Source organism: Schistocerca gregaria, chromosome 8 (assembly GCF_023897955.1).
Source record: "Schistocerca gregaria isolate iqSchGreg1 chromosome 8, iqSchGreg1.2, whole genome shotgun sequence".
Classification (NCBI taxonomy): domain Eukaryota; kingdom Metazoa; phylum Arthropoda; class Insecta; order Orthoptera; family Acrididae; genus Schistocerca; species Schistocerca gregaria.
In genome coordinates, this window is record NC_064927.1 from 429,251,128 (window position 1) to 429,270,855 (window position 19,728).

At 38.2% G+C, this 19,728-nt stretch overlaps 1 protein-coding gene across 1 annotated transcript in view; it reads right to left on the reverse strand.

Annotated features, from left to right (window-relative positions):
- The window catches only part of LOC126284539 (uncharacterized), a 268,571-nt gene that overhangs the window by 143,252 nt on the left and 105,591 nt on the right, over positions 1-19,728 (reverse strand). The window contains exons 6-7 of the mRNA XM_049983539.1: positions 18,860-18,961; positions 7,138-7,215 (exon numbers count right to left, since the gene is read on the reverse strand). Of these exons, the coding sequence (XP_049839496.1) occupies positions 7,138-7,215; positions 18,860-18,961 (180 nt within the window). The remainder of the gene's footprint in view (positions 1-7,137; positions 7,216-18,859; positions 18,962-19,728) is intronic.

Below are 19,728 nucleotides of genomic sequence, written 5' to 3' on the forward strand. Positions count from 1 at the left end.
TGTTCTTAGTAGACGTGTTTCTCAATGAATAGCCCTTGTCTGAACCTTGCACGAACTGAAAGCCGCCTCGAGAGAGGAGTGGGCTAATATCCTCCAAGAACTTAACATTTTGGTAACATGAATGGATAACAGGTGCAAAATGCGCACTACCGTCAGAGGAGGCCTTTGTCCTTACTGAGAGTCCTATATCGACCTTCACGTTGAGGATCTGTCCTATATGAAACATCAATGTTATTTTTGTCTATTATCCTGCTTTCTCATGAGGTGAAATCTGTACCATTTTTGTTACGAATATATCACACCACCTCTACTATGCATGTACTTTGGTTCCCATTTTCCATCATTACCTGTGGTTACTCCTGTCAATAAATGTCTGTTCCTTAGAAACAGTGAAGCAGTGTAAATCTAAACATAAAATTTAGTTTAACTACTAGGAAAATTTAATGCTTCTAATTGTTGCAAGCATGAAACTGGAAGGTATGTATGACTTCACGTCCATGGAAAATATCTGAAACACCCCAACCTTCTTAGTCTTGCACATTATACTGCACTGTTGGTTTCGCGTGCAGTTAGTATTTAACAACAAATGTAATGACTGAATAGAGCATTAATTAGGATAAGACAATAATACTAAAGTAAAAAAACTCCGTCGCATCAGGCCTTGGAAGGCCCAATGGTACCGACCGGCCGCCGAGTCATCCTCAACCCACAGGCGTCACTGGATGCGGATATGGATGGGCATGTAGTCAGCACACCGCTCTCCCAGCCGTATGTCAGTTTACGAGACCGGAGCCGCTATTACTCAACCAAGCAGCTCCTCAGTTTTGCCTCAGAAAGGCTGAGTGCACCCCGCTTGCCAACAGTGCTCAGCAGACTGGACGGTCACCCATCCAAGTGCTAGCCCAGCCCGACAGCGCTTAACTTCGGTGATATGATGGGAACCGGTGTTACCACTGCGGCGAGGTCGTTGGCAAAAAAATAATAGTCTACTAAATTAATTAATAACTAAAATACATTTTACACTTAACTGATTTTGTATTTAGCACAGATGAAGAAAATGACTTTGTGGTCAAGAACAGAAACTTTTGTTGGATACAGTCCGAAGACAGGTTTTATGTGGTTCTCCGCGTTAGTCTGTTGTCATATATGAGAGGAGAGCCCTAATAAATAAGGACTGCAGGATCTACAGGACTAAAATACGGGAGAAGTGAGAGAACTTTTGAAGGTGGTTTTATTTCTGTTGGTGGAGTATGTGATAGGAATGATGATAATGGAAGTCAGCTGTTGGGTGGAGATGATGAAGGGGAATACGTGGAAGTACAGAGAAAGAGAAGACATTATTAATGAATTATTATGATTTGTGAAAAATGAACAGCACGACTAACTACAAGAGTGGTGATAGCGAAAGCTGTCTTCTTAATATGCGTTTAATCTCTACGCTTGGAGAAGGTTTCAACACAATTCAAATTGAGCACCAATTGCTAGAGGAATCTGAAGTTCATTACAATGGGAAATAAACTGGACAGCTGATTAGCAATTTATTGGTACAAGAGAAAGGAGAACAGTGCATAAATGACAGTGACAGCAATATTTTTGCTGCTAATCAGATATCGCTAGATGGTTCACCTAGTAGTAAATCATTGGTAATAATGCCTATTTATGGTACTGAAAACATGGTTGCCACACGGAAAGAACGAAATCTGTAGGAAAACGTAAAGGTAATCAAGTAAATGGTGTCATGTTTTATCACAACTTTCTTATAACAGCAGGTCAGTAGCCTGACTCGTTAAGGGATGGATTTTAAGCAAGACTTTGTGATTTTGAAGGTAGTTGGGACAGAACTGGCTGTACCATTTTCAGCAGAAAAGAAATGGACAAATGAAGAAAGGCATAGCATTCCTAAAAGATATTGTATAATCGTGAAGTATTTGAAGGGTTTAATGAATATGGTAAGGAAGTGGACTGGATGCAGAAGAGTCAGATGCACTCCAAAATAAAGTCGAGATGGAAGTGGGACAGGTTGATGAATTAGATGAGAACTGTGTGTAAATAGGTCGTGGAGGCACTGCACTCTCTTCATGATTGGGTGTTAGATGGTCAATAGTTACCCAAGTTATAGGCAATAATGCTTAGATTTCTCTTTGTATTGCCAAACTTAGTCTTCTGTCATTTAAACTATATCTGTAACATTCTTTGCTATCAGATGCTGTGTCGATAACAAATCAGATAAAGTGTATAATGTGTATTTAGACTGAAGGAAACATTACGAAATTCGTAAAGGAAAGGACAATGCGTGAAAGGGAATAGTTACCGATGATGTGCTGAAAGGTGTATGATTTCGTTGGAAATATGTAGTGGTTTTGAAGTAATGAATTAAGCATTACTGGATGTAACTTGGAAGAGATTCAGTAAGCATGTGGGACTTAATGGTGGCTGTAAATTCAGAACTATATTGTAAATTGATCTGAGATCTCTTGCGAGTATATGATGGAGGGAGTAAGAGGGAATAACTAGGTCGTTGAAGTGACAGATGTTTTGGTGCATGAGGAAAATAAGTTTTTGTGATAATGAGGGAAAAGTACAGCTTGTGTACCTAAATGGATGTCAAGTTAAAAAATTCAGCAACAATGTAGAATGTTAGATATGTGTATGTGACTTACCTAGAAAGCGTGAAAGAGTGCAAATAGAAGAGACTGGCGAGCAAAAATAATTCTGTAAATAAATCCTGTTGTGTTATATTTATGGATGAGTGCTTTACCTGGAGAAGAGTGTGCCAAGGAACACATGTTAATTCCTGGATGGTGCTTCAATCTAGCGACCAATATTAGAATCACACGAAGCAACGTATAACAGAGCTCACGACAAACTGTTTCTGGCATTTCGTACTGTTTTTGTCATTGTGGAACATGAAGTTCTTGCATGTAGCATCTGTAAACAGTATGAGTCCTACATATTTGAGTGGTGAATTATATATCAGTTATTTGCAGGCTATAGTCAATTATTCATTTACAGAGGGAATAAATTGCTGTTTATTTTTAAATCTGTGTGTGGACAGTTAAACCATACTGCATTGATCCTGCACCATTTTGTCCCTTGAAACACAAAAGGTCCTTTCTCATAGAACATGTGACACTTGTGAATAATAGAAATAAACTGAGTTTCTCTGATATCTTAACAATTCTCCCTGTCTTGAAAATGGATCTCTGTGTTAGTTGCTAAAACCATCTACTTCAAAATAACTGGTTTTTGAAAATACTTATTACCGACTATTGTTGTGCAAAAGAGTGAAAAACACACAGGTTATTAGATGCTTTACTGACAAAATTGTCTGATTACACAATATTTGATTTTCAATTGAATAGGTATCTTGGAACAATTTCCCACAGCTGAAAAAGCCTTACATTTCTGAGCAGATTTTGTAATTTCAAGTAAAGATTACATCAGATGTAAAATGAATGCTGTGGTTTGAAAATAGAATAAGAGAGGGGAGTATATCACACTTCTGTTATGGAACCGCAAGTCTGAAACTTGCTCCAAGGAACAAACCTCTTCCTCGTGAGATATTCTTATTTCAAGTCAAAGTTTAAAATTGGGAAGCTTTTTTAAAGACAATAGTAACCATATTTCCTCTAAAATTGTTGATTTTTCACTTTGAGAATAATGTTATCCAAGTAATTTCGATATTTTGTGCCACTTGAGAGCATCAATAGAGAGATTATCTATCAATTTACTTTCACTGAGAAGAAAAAGTAACATGAATAAAACGTAATTAGTAATGGAAATCAAAAGGAAATTTTAGAAAAAATATACTGGATTTTTTCTTTGCAATATACATGGTTATATTTGTATTCTTAGACAGAACTATGTGTACAGGATAGGCCCTCAGTTGAATGAACCATATCTGTATTGGAAGTGAGGGTACTGCATTATAGACACCATACCATTAAGGTGTCATACAGATGTAAAGAAAATGAGTACAATTAATGTGATAGAAAGTGCCAATGACAAGGTATGAATAGATTCGTATTTGAATAACACAGATCCTCACCACAGCGAATGAACAAGTAGGAAATGTGAAGGGAAGACACAGAGGGCAGTAATTTCTTTCTGAGCTACGAAGACGATACCACAGAAAAAGAAGAGATAGAAAATGTTAAGGGAGAACATGTAAGCAGTATCTTATATTTAAATAACAAAGACACACGTCATAGCGAAAAAATGGTTAAGGAAACTGTAGTAAGGTTATGTACTGTGAATATGAATCATAGATTCACTTCTGGAAACAGGTTCAAGTGTTTTGGAAAAGGAAAACTAAATTATTTTTTCAGAATTATGAAACTACAAAGAATATTTTAGTAAATAAACTGACCCTTTCGATAGATTTTGACCTTTCTTGTAAAACAGTTGTGTTAGTTTCATAGCTACCTAGTACAGAGTAGGGAATATTGTAATCTAGTTTATTTTCCTTTCTTTTGAGGTTTGAAAAGTTGGTGTAATTCTTTATGCTGGTTTGAAAAATTCAAGAATCACAGGAGATTTTTCACTTAGCATGCTCATCACTTGTCGAAAATCACACTTCAGCTAACTTGAAACATGCAACAACTCATGTCTTCTGTGTGAGATACATTTACACCAGAGTCAGCTGGTGTCTCTGGCCAAGATTACTTTCATTATTATCAAAATAATTTAGACCTTTGCCATACATCAAATGTAATGATATTTTGTATGACATTTGTAATGATAATTACTAATGAAAGTGTGAATTTCAAGTTCTTATCTAAACAATTTTTATTAATAAGTAATTTCCTGATGAGGTAACATACTTGTACATATGAGTAAAAGTGAGTGAAGAAGGTCCACTGTACATCCAGCTTACAGTAAAACACAGTGTAATGGAAAACTCTGATTACTGTAATAATTTTATAGTTAAAAACATTATGATCACTTTTAAATAATGTCAGTTTCATTTGTTGAGTGAATGAGGGAATGCATGTGCCCCATATGTGACGTAATTGTGCGTAACGAAATGTATATGAGCGTGGGAACCTGAGAATGTAGTACCTGTGTGATTGATGTTTTGGCGAGAAACTATGAACTGTAAAGAATCCACCACATTATAGGGTACCGTGGAACCTTGAAATGTGCTGCAGTAATTCAGACATTTATATATAATATTAATTTGCTTTTATTTGTTTTTCTGAAATATATTAACTCTTAATTCCTCAGCAGTAATTTTGCAATGGGATAACTTCGTGGTGGGAATCTACTGGGTTCGTTGGATCAAAATCAAAAGCTAACTGGCTTCGTTAGGTTTGGCCAATGCTTCGCTTTAAGACTAGATGTGGGATTATGTGCTGAGTTGAGAAGAGTCAGTTGCGCAGTTCATTCGACAATGGGACGTGTTCCACTTAGATTACAAATTTTTGTTAATTTTTATTTATGGTGAAATTTAAAGGACTATAAAGTATCAAAATATCAACATTTATTTATCCATTCTCCTCGTTGTTGAGCTTCGTGGCTGTAATTTACATTACTTAAAGGAATACAGCAATGAGGCACTTTTATATATTTTTATTTACGCAGGATGGTGTAACACATACTTAAATCTTCAATTCGTACATCTTTAAAAACGTCTACTGCAATTTGGATGCTGCTGCTGCCATTCCAACATCTCGGTTAAAGCACTGTTTTTGTGTAACATAAAGGAAAAAGTGTTAGTGCCACGTTTATATATGTGGACCATCGGAGCAAAAACAAGCGGAATGGAGAGCCAGCTGCGGCGCCCAGATTGCAATTTGTGTTTCTATTGCTGTGCTAACCGAAGATTTTCATATGGTTTAGGCCATTGAAGGTGAGTAAAAGACCGAAACGCGTATTCGTATGACGACAAATACTTAAAAGCATTTGGTTGATTACTGTATTTCTTAAAGCATTACCGGAAAAATTTTAACGGTGAACATAAATACTGATTACTCAAATTACGTTAGTTTTCTGTGTAAGCTGTGGCTTTATTTCGAAGAATGCTGTGTAATCGTAGACGAATATTTTCTAAGTGCAGTGAGAAGATTTGGAAACTATACTTCAGAGAATTCTAACTGTAATGATCCATGTGTATTTTTTGCGGTGTCAGGTTAGAACGAAAATCTTAAACCGACTGCTAAGGAACTGACTGTGCTGCAAATGTGAATGGTTGAGTTCAGACTGTATTCAGTTTTGTGCTTTGTGTTTAAATCTGAGGTGTAGTACGGACTTGATGGCAAATATTTGTACATAATAGTGACAATGTAACGTAGTTAGAATTTCCGTTCAAGAACTATCGAGAATTATTTTGAACAAACTAGACAGTATTCTCACAGCTTGCATTATTACAGGTTTCCAAACTAACCAACACTACACGGCGTGTTACAGAAAGCGTAATTCTGCAAAACCAGCTAACGTGAGTGTTTCCACTTCTAGCGAGATGCACGACAACCAACCGCGCAGCCGGAAGATGCACATTTCGTAGTCTGATGTATTACATTATTAGCCCATTCCCCTTTTATGTTGATATCAGCCAGGTGCAATTAGTTAATGAATCCTAGTCATATATGCTTCTATATTCAGCATATGTTGAATGCAGCCTTACATACCATAAGAGGATGTAGTTTTCAGCGTAAAGCACCAGACACAATTCGATTCAGCTTGCAGTAGGAACGTCCCAAGCCAGATGTCTTGTGCGCAGCAAAGAAAACGACTAACAATGCTTCAACTCATTCGATAACCACGCCTGAGACGATTTTCTCCCAAAAGTAACAAGTGTGACGTTGAATTACTGCTGGGCGATACACTGGAGCAGATGAGAACTTTGATAAAGTCCTTTGAAATTACGACTGTAGCTCTGTGGTATCTGAACAGAGAAAACGTAACATTTCAGTGAGGACAGTGTATTTCTAGTGCAAATATCGATGGCCCTAAGCGCCACAATGAAGAGCAGAAGAATGCTGCATAGCAGATGCATCTGACGACCCCTGAGCTGCGTCATTACACGTGTTTAATAGAATCGTGCGAAGTTCCGCGTTGACAATCGAGTGTTTCGCAGTAAACAATGTTCAGAAGAAGAGCGCACGAGTGTGTGCTGTGTGTACCACTCACGCTCACCTTTCAGTGCGGAAGCGACGCAGCGCATCTTGTGGAGTTGCCGCGGAGGAATCTCGGGACTTCGCTTCAATCGAATACCTAAAGAAGAAAAATAAAAATTATGTTAACAACGGTAATTGTGTTCATATAATTATTAAGGTGCATGTTCTAGATTATGATAAACGATTACCTCCTGTATTTAATTTCTCTCACCTCCTTGTGCACACCAGGCTGGCAATTTTCCAAATAGTTGTGGGTGGTCCGTAATCAAAAGGATACACAAATCTCGGCTCTTAATGCTTGTAGTAGGAAGCAAAAAAATATCCCACTCATGACACTTTTACAATAGAAATCCTTGCATTAAGAGAATTTCTTTGGTATGCAGCTACGCTACCCACCGGCATCCTTGTCGTAACGGATTCAAAAATGGCTCTGAGCACTATGGGACTTAACTTCTGAGGTCATCAGTCCCCTGGAACTTATAACTACGTAAAGCTAACTAACCTAAGGACATCACACACACCCATGCCCGAGGAAGGATTCGAATGTGCGACCGTAGCCGTCGCGCGGTTCAAGACTGTAGCGCCTAGAACCGCTCGGTCACCCATTCCAGAGTCGTCACGGATTCTCGTGGTATTGCAGAATAAATAGAACGTTAGGAAATCAAGTCAATAGTTAACCACCATGCACTGGGCATACTCATCTTCTCCCCAGATGTAAGTCACGACATGAAAGTCAACAACTCCTTTGTGTTAAAGGACATAGGACTATCATTTATAATAAGCTGGTAGAACAATTGGAGAAAATGAGAATGGGAAGTTTGCACTCAAGTAATACCTTACAGACATTGAGTCCTGTATATGAATGTAGAGTTTCGTGGCGTAGACCGCTGATGAAATCTTCTCGGATTACCATCCAGGTTACTGCCATGAAATTCAGCGACGATCCAGTGAGTGCCATTCTCATCAACTTCTGGCGCAGTGTCGAGATTAAACGGGCATCCTGTATATAGAGGGTGATTTAGTTGCCTCTACCGCTAGGTTTTAAGCAACCTGGAATGCCTTCAGCTACCATGCGTGGGACTTTCATATTCTCATTGTAATCACGGGTGAACTGTTAGTCCTACAGAAAAAAGGAATATTACCCTTTTGTAGGAAAGTTGGTGCACTTAAATTTTGCACTGCAATGCGTTTTTACTACAGACAGTAGTGCACCAATTTTTCAATAAAAAAGTACATTCATGACCTTCAATGGCGTTTTTCTTGAATATCTAGAAAAATTTTACCTCCAGCGAAAATGTATCCGTGCAAAAAATTTAACTACATTTCCTACTCATTTTTTGTGTGGTGCTAACAGTTTGTGCTCACCAAGCAAGAGAATATGGAAATGTTCTGTCTGGTGGTTGAAGGTGGGCTGCACATCAGCTGAATGAAACTGTCTACCTGAGTGCGCCTATCTCTCCCCAAACCCACCACCATGTGTAAGGTTCGGCGATCTGTGGTGGTAGATGCGGACCGCCGTTCGACTCTCGGTGCATTCAGTCTTGGGGGTCTGAGGCGAGACTGAATAACACTCGTCACAGCCATTTTGCATCTGGGATGTGATACATAAACTAGTGTGTAATTTGCTGTGTATAATCCAAATGTCCCCTTCAAAATGTTGTAGCACAAACCATTTTTTTTAGTTTTTAAGTTTTTTTTATTTTTCTTATTCAGTATTTCTGTTCTTCTGTTTTGATGTTTAATCGTTTCTTTTTGCGTTGCGGAGGAGAGGTAGAAGATCTACCATTCTTCAGCAAATGTTTGGTGTGGTAATCCAGTGGTGTGAAAGAGATCCTCAGTGAGTGTTTCCTGTGAAAGATAGTGCAAACTTTTTTTGTTTAAAACCTACAATAAGGAAAATAGCAACTAGGAAATCTCGTTGCTGTCTAAACCACACCGACAACTTTTGTTTAGTGTGTGTAAAATTCACTCCAAAAGCCCAAATAAAACCAGTTACTGATTTGTTTAAGAACGCAAATAAATTGTATTTTGGTTGTCCTGTTGGTGATGAGGATAAAAATTTGGCACCTCATATAGCCTCCATAGCCTGCGCTACAACCCTGACTGAGTGGTTGAAAGGAAAACGCAGAGACAACCCATTCGCTGTTCCGATGGTGTGGTGTGAGCCTGATGACCATAATTCAGACTGTTACTTCTGTCTTACAAATATTTCGGGACGTTCAAGCAACACTTGACATAAAATAAAGTATCCAAGTGCCTCTTCAGTGCATTTGCTTGTGCCCCACGATGAGGGGTTGCCTGTTCCTGTCTATAACTTGAAAGCCACGGAACCAGACACCATGTCAAGCGAATCAGAAAATATTGAACATGTAGAAAAGTACTGTCCTCAATATCATAACACTTCGCCTCAGTTCTTTAATGAAAATGACCTGAACGATATGGTTCGCTATCTAAAACTTTCGAAAAATCAAGCCGACTTCGTGAGATCGAGACTGCAAAAACGGAACTCTCTAGTTCCAGGGGCAAAAATATTTGTTTCAGATAAAGAGGTGCTTCCTTCGCTCGATATTTCGATCTACATCTACATCTACATCCATATTCCGCAAGCCACCAGACGATGTGTGGCGGAGGGTACTTTGAGTACCTCTGTCGGTTCTTCCTTCTATTCCAGTCTCGTATTGTTCGTGGAAAGAAAGATTGTCGGTATGCCTCTGTGTGGGCTCTAATCTCTCTTATTTTATCCTCATGGTCTCTTCGCGAGATATACGTAGGAGAGAGTAATATACTGCTTGACTCCTCGGTGAAGGTATGTTCTCGAAACATCAACAAAAGCCCGTACCAAGCTACTGAGCGTCTCTCCTGCAGAGTCTTCCACTGGAGTTTATCTATCATCTCCGTAACGCTTTCGCGATTACTAAATGATCCTTTAACGAAGCGCGCTGCTCTCCGTTGGATCTTCTCTATCTGTTCTATCAACCCCATCTGGTACGGATCCCACACCGGTGGGCAGTATTCAAGTAGTGGGCGAACAAATGTACTGTAACCTATTTTCTTTGTTTTCGGACTGCATTTCCTTAGGATTCTTCCAATGAATCCCAGTCTGGCAGCTGCTTTACGACGATCAAATTTATATGGTCATTCCATTTTAAATCACTACTAATGCCTGCTCCTAGGTAATTTATGTAATTAACTGTTTCCAGTTGCTGACCTGCTATATTGTAGCTAAATGATAAAGTTTTCTTTCGATATATTCACAGCACATTACCTTAGTCTACATTGAGATTCAATTGCCATTCCCTGCACCATGCGACAATTAGTTGCAGATCCTCCTGCATTTAAGTACAATTTTCCATTGTTACAACCTCTCGACATATGACAGCATCATCTGCAAAAAGCGTCAGTGAACTTCCAATGTTATCCACAAGGTCATTTATGTATATTGTGAATAGCAACGGTCCTACGACACTCCCCTACGGCACACTTGAAATCACTCTTACTTCGAAAGACTTCCCTTCAATGAGAATGATATGCTGTGTTCTGTTATCTAGGAACTCTTAAATCCAATCACACAATTGGTCTGATAGTCATTATGATCCTCTTTTGTTCATTAAACGACTTTGGGGAACTGTGTCAAACGCCTTGCTGAAGTCAGAAACACGGCATCTACCTGGGAACCCCTGTCTATGACCCTCTGAGGCTTGAGGACGATATGCAGAATTCAACGTGAGTATGTAGATATGTCAATGGTCTTATGATGCAGCAAGGTGTACAACATAATGTAAAAGAGTGGCGACTATTTATTGACTCCAGTAAACCCAGATCGAAAGCAGTACTATTGCTTGATGACAATGCATTTTATCGATACCTTTGTCTTACGCAGTAGATATGAAAGAAACTTATGAAACCATGGCTTTGCTGCTAGAGACAATCAAATATAAGGACCATGAATGGCAACTTTACTGTGATTGAAAAGTTGTTGCACTCCTCAGAGGTTTACAGGCTGCATTCATTAAATACTGCTGATTTTTGTGCCTTTGAGACAGCCCTGACTCTCAAGAATCACTATACAGTCAAGGAAGTCATATGCTCCTGGAAAGGTAAATGTGAACATTACCTCATTTATTGAGCCCTGTACAATCATTTTGCCTCCCCTTCATGTCAAGTTGGTCCTTATCAAGTACTTTGAAAAACTCTGGATAAACAAAATCAGGCTTCAATCAGTTTCCCAAATTAAGTGACACAAATCTGAAAGAGGATATATTTGTCGTATCACAAATAAGAAAACCGCTGAAAGATCCAACGTTTGATACCGAACTCACAGATATCCAATTAGCTGCTTGGTCCTCTTTTAAAGCAATTGTGAAGGGCTTTTTGGGTAACAGAAAAGACAAAAACTATGTTACCATTCTGAATGATCTGTTGGACAACTATAAGAACATGGGGTGTAGAATGTCGCTTAAAATTCACTTTTTACACCCTCTCCTTGATTGTTTTCGAAAAATTTTGGAGCCGTAAGTGATGAGCATCGTGAACGCTTTCACCAAGGCCACTGGGCCCCTTCGATGATGGGTGACTACTGCTGGGGTTTTGTTAGGTCAAGTGATGTTCAAATGTATGTGAAATGTTATGGGACTTACCTGCTAAGGTCATCAGTCCCTAAGCTTACACACTTCTTAACCTAAATTATACTAGGGACAAACACACACACCCATGCCCGAGATAGGACTCCCACAACCACCAGGACCAGCCGCACAGTCCATGGGTCAAGTGATGAAACGGCAAGCAAAAGAAGAGCTCCGTCGTCGCACTTTTCAAAGACCAAGGCCATTAAAGGTGAAAATATATTCTGAACTAATTTATACCTGTTATAGCATCATCCCCATACATACACACAAAATAGTATTGCTTTCAAAAGTTCTGAATGTGTATTTTGTTTGACTTAATTCTGTCAATTTTCACTATTACCATTTTTTATTCTGCTGAAATGTGACGTCATAGAAAAAACTGATTTTAGCATTCAGCACCCCAAAATCAGGTAAAACCACCCATTTAAACAAGACGCAGAAAAAGTTTTAATTTGTTAACTAGTTTAATTTAAATTAAAAAAATAAATAATTCATCCCCGTCCAGTCTGCTGGCTGCATTCTTGGTATACAGCTGCTAATGCAGGATTTCATGTCGAACATTGGTAATAACCTCGTTCCTTTTAGTAAGATTACGATGGAGTTTTATCTCGATTGATTATTTATGATGCTCTTCTTAATGTTACTTTTTTGTTTTCTCGAATTCAAGATGTCCCTCGCTGAAACTGTCTTCTATTATCACCGATTTATCTTTATGCCGCAGACTTACTCTAGTGAGTTTCACGCAGTGTTGCGATCTGCAGCAGTGTGTTTGCCCGCTGTACTGTCTTTTACATACGCTATGGATGCTATACAGGGTGTAAATTTTGAGTTGACACACCAGAATAACTCGAAAAATAAGCTTCGCACGAAAAAAATTGTAGAATCCAAAGTTGATTATTTTCGAGGGGGACAACTGCTGGTGCTAAAATCAGCCCCCTGGAGGTGGGGCGGGAGGCAACTTTAAAATTTTACATTGGAGCCCCCATTTTTTATTGCAGAACAGGATTCTACATAAAAAAACTCCGTACATTTTGTCTTAAACATTTGTTTTGATTCTTGGGAGTTGTGCACTGTAATTCAAGAAAATCCATGTCCTCATTTTTGCGTGGAAAATGGTTACAGATAAATAAAAAAATACTTATTTACTTCGTAAATCTTGATTCGCTACCACTATAACTCTCCCTCTTTCCCTGTAGGGTGGGATTTGAGAAAGGAATTAAGAGTTTTATAAATTTTGACCACAAAAAAACCAAACTTATCCGGATCTGCGGTAAAAATTAATATTTGGGTCAACATTTGTTTTAGTTGTCGTGAGTACATGTTAAAGCTTCACTGTTTTGGGGCTCAAAATGATCTGCTATGAAAACCAAGGCATTTTGAAGTGGTAATCGTATTAAGTGTAAGTATTTTGATTGCTTGCCATTTTAAATTTATTAGTTCTGTCTTCGCTATCCACTGGGGCCCTACTTGGTTGTTTCCTGTCACACTGAACCTTTATGTGACAACAAATTTCTATATGAAATTTATTTTAGGAGACCTTAGAATGTTTGAGGATTCGTGTCAACAAATTTGTAGTTCTTTCTAATATTTGTTCACAATTTTATTGATCTATTTTATTGCAGAGTGCACATTAGAGCTTTTGATTGTTTAACCAATGTTAAGAGTAATTGCTGGCCAGTGACAATACTTCGAATAGCGTGTGATTGTTGTTCGTCATGAGCGCTTAGGAAGTCTGTTGGACTGCATTTTACACTCGATTCGAGTTGGAGTGCGGCGATGTGCATGTCGGCATTGTTCGGATGTACCTGTTGATCTGCTTCTGATTTGATTATACGTCCCACGTTTTGATAGCTTTGAGGTTTCAGTGTGAAATGATCAACATTGTACAGTGGCATACGTAATGTTGCTGAAGTCAGTATACTTAATATTAATTCGCTAAGTCTTTCGTGACCACTTTTTAAGAAACTGGCAGTAGGATTCTATCTTGGTTTCTTCAGGTGACGTTTGTTTGATGATTTTTCTGACGTTTCGCCAGCATGAATGCTAGCTCTACCAAAGTAGCACTCTCCATTGCTGGTGGTGGATTGGAGTCCATCTGGTGAAACAAACGACAGCAACATAATCCGAAATCCAACAGGCAATTTCTCATACTTAATGTAGTTTGAGACGAGTAATGTTTTCAATAATATACCATACCGTTAGTTCGCACTTAACAATCACTGTTCTTAATCAGACATGTCATTATTTGTTTCCCCAGCCTATGAGTTAATGAAATAAATGCATCATAACTCCTTGGAGTGGAGAGAGGCAGCATTGTCGTAATGTATCACAACTAATCCCCCCCCCTCTCCCCATCCTTCCCCCTCTCCCACCTATCCAATTGGCGGGAGTTTGGAATTTTGGTGGGAACTTCGAATTTTTGTGACAATTTCAAATTTTTGTGGCAGTTTCGAATTTTGGTGGGGATTTTTGTCCCAGGGCTGCACTGACATCTCAACCCCTCCCTTAAGCAGGGAACTGGCGGGAAACTAAAAATAGTGGTGCCCTTTCTGGGATTCAAACCGTAGCGTACAGCAGAGGACTGTATCTATCGCTGTTTGACGATAGAATTCGCTACAAATGCCTCCCCCAATGTTGCTTGACAACTGGCCTTCAACCTAGGTAATCGAGGCCTATGCATGCTACAACAACTGAGTGAAAATGCTTCACTGTTCTAATCACACATCAAAATTGTCATTAAAAATTAGCACTCGTACTCAACGAGTCATAATGCAACGCATGTACTAGGAAAAATCGGCAGTCCTAAACATTGCATCAGGAGAGCGGGATGGCAGTTGCAGTCACGCCCTCAACGATGGGAGGCCCACCAATTATCCATCTTAAAGGCAGTCTTATGCTCCCCTCCTACCACCCGAAACCCCGCCCTTTCCTCACTGTAGGTAGGGTTAGAGGACTGTCCTATCTTGTCACTGATGGTCCACAAAGAGATCATTGTGGTAACATTGATATACTGGCAGGTCCCGTTTTACCAATGTGATGCTGTATGACGTTGGCGTTTATTAAACAGACCGTGAGAGCCTGTCCTGTAACTGAACTCCCTGCAAGGTTTTACCGCGCTTCTCTCTTCCTATTCATCGAAACTAAGTACCATCTGAGTGCTTACATTTGACATTTTTGCTCCATACGTCGCCTCTACTGACTTGTCTCTAAAGTTTCTAACACACAGCAGACAATCATTCGCAATAGTAGCAGATCCTTGCATTCTAGATTTGAATTCAATTTAATCATCAAAGCCTGTTTGTCTCACAGTGTGCTAAATGTAATAAAAGCTACAGCAATTACATTTAAAATAAGAAACAGTTTTTTTTAATCTGTCTCGTTTTGCTTTGGCTGACCCTTATAATCTTGTAATGATAGGACTTCTACCACCTTCAAAAATATTTAAATAAGCTTAGCAATTCTAATACATCAAATATCTCCTCAAAAGTCTACATCCTCGTTACAATCGTATATGTAGCTGTAGCTTAATACATTAAACCAATCAAAGGAAACATATGCATTCATCAGACTGGAAGCTAAATGGTTCCAAATCGTTACCTTAAGTCGAAAGGTATCTTAAGACAATACGTAAAATATAAAGTCCTTTCTCCAATGAAAATCAAATCACTTCAGTAAGGGTTTTCCAATAGCGCAAACTAGAAAACAAGCACAAGAATATTTACTATATACCTGAATATTTATAATCAAAGAGGAGAAGTATTTCCTGTATATTACCACAACTATAGGAACAGAAGCGAAATTGGAAATATCTATACTCATGTGAAATGGGCAGTTGTTATGATACAACATCGAGATGTCCAACATTACTTGATGCAGATTTTTCCTCAGCCTTTCAAAGACATCTATGTAAATCACTTGCTGATAGTTTGTCCTGAAGGAAAATCTCACAAGAGTACATACACATTCGACATTATCGTCGGTTTTAGATGTTGAAGATCATACTGAGTGAGGTTCTTTTTCAACATGTACTCAGTCTTTCGAAGACGATTTGTGTTCCTGGTAAGGGACGTTCCTAATAACCCTGTTAAAACTTTTCAAGGGTCACTCTCGGGAATTCCCCAAGTTAAACAAAAACACTTGATGGCATAACGTTGCTCTGAATTCTCCCGTCCCATTTCCTTAACACACAGGAAATAAAACAATTACACCAATGACGCTCTCAAAAATCATGTGATGGCTGTACACAGCTAAAACTGAGACTGAGCATCTGGAAAGGATGATCACACCAGTCTACACAAGTAGAACAGCACAGCATTGTCCGCTTACAGTGTTGTAAGTCTCATTACCTTTCCCACACACCTCATGCATAGTGTGTTGGTAGTAGCAGTAAATATGTTATGATTATTGTTGTCATTAGTATTGTAGTTAGTATTATTATTATTACTATATATATGAGCTAGTATGAGATTAAGCAGTGGATAAAATGTTGTGCTCTTTACTACATGCCAGATATACAAGGATGTCTTAGCCATTATTACAAGAAGCGCTCATTGTGGTGGTGAACTCTCCATTACACCAGTGGCTGGTTCAAGGCTTACACCCTAAAATTTCATACTGCCCCTGGTATCAACTGTCAAGAAAGTTATTTGGTCAAGTTTTGACTTCTAACGGTTGCTGTTGCCTAATGAAGAGAAAAAAAGTGGAACAATGCAGTATCTTGCTGCCACAGTACCCAACAGTGGCTGAGAGATCCTGTTTTGATGTTTGCCTTTTGCAGCGTTTGTTACTACCATGTGCAACAGAGCTCTGTCGTGAACATCTGTCCACCAGAGCGTGACTACTGTTGCAAGCAACACATCTGCAAGCTACACCTGTCTTCACAAAGCTTCAAATAACTCAAAGTGTAACACCAAGAGCGGGGCATGCAATCAGTGTGAAACTGGCTCAAAATATACTGCATACTTGGACATTCATGTGATTAGAACTTCAGCACGACAACACAAAGTCCACGCAAGTGTTGACATCTACATTCTGTAGATAAGAAAAGATTAGGCAATTGATTTATCATTCGGAAATCGCATTTACAATGGTGATTGGTTGTGATGACATTATGTTACATCCCTTGCAAGAAGCAGAAACGCACAGGAACACATGAGAAAATGTGATAGGAGGAGGATCGCAACCTCTCGATTCTGCAGTTCATAGTTGTGTGATATCGCTGCTCACATTAATTGGAATCACACTGCAGTTATCGAAGTTTGGCATAAATATGTTCAGGAGGGCAACGCCTTGCCAGATCTCAACAGCCATGCGAGACAAGCCCCTGAGACACGTATTGCTCGTTTGCCCATGAAGGGTCTCACAGTCGCGTTATGTTAAGTTTTATCAAGAACCGGCCACATTTTCACATGGATAACATGACGACATCTAAAATATCATGACCTGTCAGTACCGTTATCTTCTACACGAGACATGGAACTCACAAACATCCGTCATCCAAATTTGGTCTCCATATTAGGAATATGTTGCATTTTTTTCCTTGTATAGAAACTATAGATTTCGTTACATGTTCGATGACATGTGGTTTCATTGGAATGTTAATCTTTTCACCTTGTTTGTTGCATGTCCCCTTCATAGCATTGCTGGTTTAAATTACTGTAATTAAGGTAATTCATTTGTTAATCCTCATCAAAACATCGAATTTTTGTTTATCTTCTTAAATCGATGCTTAGAGTTTTTTGAACAAAATGGTAGTCACTAGTATTGAAAGGGGAATCGGGAAATTGTTTGAAACATAGCGTCCTTTGGTGTGTGGCCACATGCATGTTTCCACTGTTTTCACAAATCAAATTTTGTGATTAGGATCCCATCTGATAAATATATGATACACAACTCCTTTTCGAGTGGGCAGCCTTGTTAGAAGATACGCTTTCCCCTGTTCTTATGGTCTCCCATCTATGTCTTTGTTTATCACGTATTGTTTTGTTTATAGACGTTTCTGTAGTTTGAGTTTTTGCTATTCTGTCATTCTCGAAAGCCATTATGTCCGCAAAGAGAGTTTTGATACTGGTGTGAAGTTCTAGGAATACATTCTGGGTTCGGAATGAGACAATCGTCGGTGGCAGCTCATTCCAAGAAAGTGGCAAAAACTGAAAACTGGGTCTTGAAGCGACTAAAGAGGAATGAATAACAAGGAGAAAGAAGATAACAAGAGACAAGTCTGAGAATACATAAACCAAGAAGATCATGCAACTGAAAAGTATTAAAAACAATAGAGGTGACTCAGACACAAATATAACTTTGAACTGCATTTCAAGAGAATAAAATTTTCTGACATTTATTTTGTGCACAAAAAAACTATTTGAGCAAGGGTTTCGCAATTTTTCTCGCATGTTTCAGGATACTATTTCGAGTAAAGTAGACCACAGACACTAACATATTACCAACAGGAAGAAAAATACTGATGAGTTTTGATTAGTACATGTAAATCTTTTTGAATGAAAACTGGTGACTGAAATGTCATAATTGTAGATGATCTTTTAGATAGATATGTCCTCGAAGTGAATTAAATTGGGCATCTAAGAAAGACAATTAGTCAGTGCACAGATGCCAAGTTTTGACCAACAAATAGAACATGAAATATATTGACCTACACAAAATAGTTTTAATAAAGTCAGTATAAGAACTACTGCCATTAATTATACATCACTATATTCAGCATGTAATACTCATGTTGTCATACAATTTTCAACCTTCTAAGAGTTCACATCTTTAAGTTAGAAGAATGTAAATTTTAAGAAAGTGGTTATCATCATTCCAGGCATTCTCAGACAAATCACATTCATTAACAAAATCAGCTTCTGTATTTCCTTGAGTAATTACGCGAATAAGGGTTAATACTTGCTTTATGAGACCCTTGTCACTAATCAACAGGGGTGAACAAATTTTGTTAATATCTTTAGTGAGTGAAAAGTAATTTGACATGATATATTTGCATCTTGTTTTGGATATATAGACGGGAACCCTACGTGGGATGGTGAGGTGTTCGACTTTCCTTCATTTAGAATGAGTCAACAATCCACTGTCTATCAGATCTGGTCTGTCTCAGGGACATACCTGTTGGCTTGAGCTGACACAAGTTAGTGCATGCCCACTTTTCGTCATTGCCGCAGATGCAGGTGCTGGATCCTTGCATTGTCACGAATCCAGGTTTGCAACCTGAAAAAAAAACAATCATCCCAGACAAGATACACAATGATTTTCACATACTATTCTGCAGGTTACAAATATCCTCATATGTATGGGGATATAGTATTTATCTGAACATTCACAACTTAGCTATCAGATTTACTTCTGATTATTAAACACACAAGACAAGAAAACATTTCACAGAAAAGTATATAAGGATAACAACTAAATGCGGCTAGTCAAATAGTAAATTGATTGTGAAGGTTCTAGCTCACTTTGCTCAGTCTGGCTCGCACCAGGACCAACCTAAGTTACCTAGTACCTACCGAATCAATATACAATAGTAAACGTTTTTTGTCTCTCAATTTCATTAAAAAGTCTATTTTATAATAAATTATTTAATAAATAAACCAAAATGAATATTTTTCTTACCATATTCACTTACTATGAAGTAAGTACTTTTTTCATACAAAAGTTGAATATAATAAATTAAATTTAATTTTTTTTATAAATGTGAACACAAGAAAATATTTAATTCATTTTCAGAAAGAATAATTCATATTAAGATTTTACTGGCCTCCAGTTCATTGTATTTATCAAAGGTGAATTTCTGTAAATAAATGAAAACTATTCTGTTCCTTATCTAAAAATTTTCTAATTCTTTCTTCTCCAGGAAGAGAAATATTTTTATGAACTAGAAATTCTAAATTTTTTAAGAGAAGACTTATTTACAGTTTTACTAATTTCACAAGTAACTTTAACATTTTCTGGTAATATTGTATACATTTTTACATGTC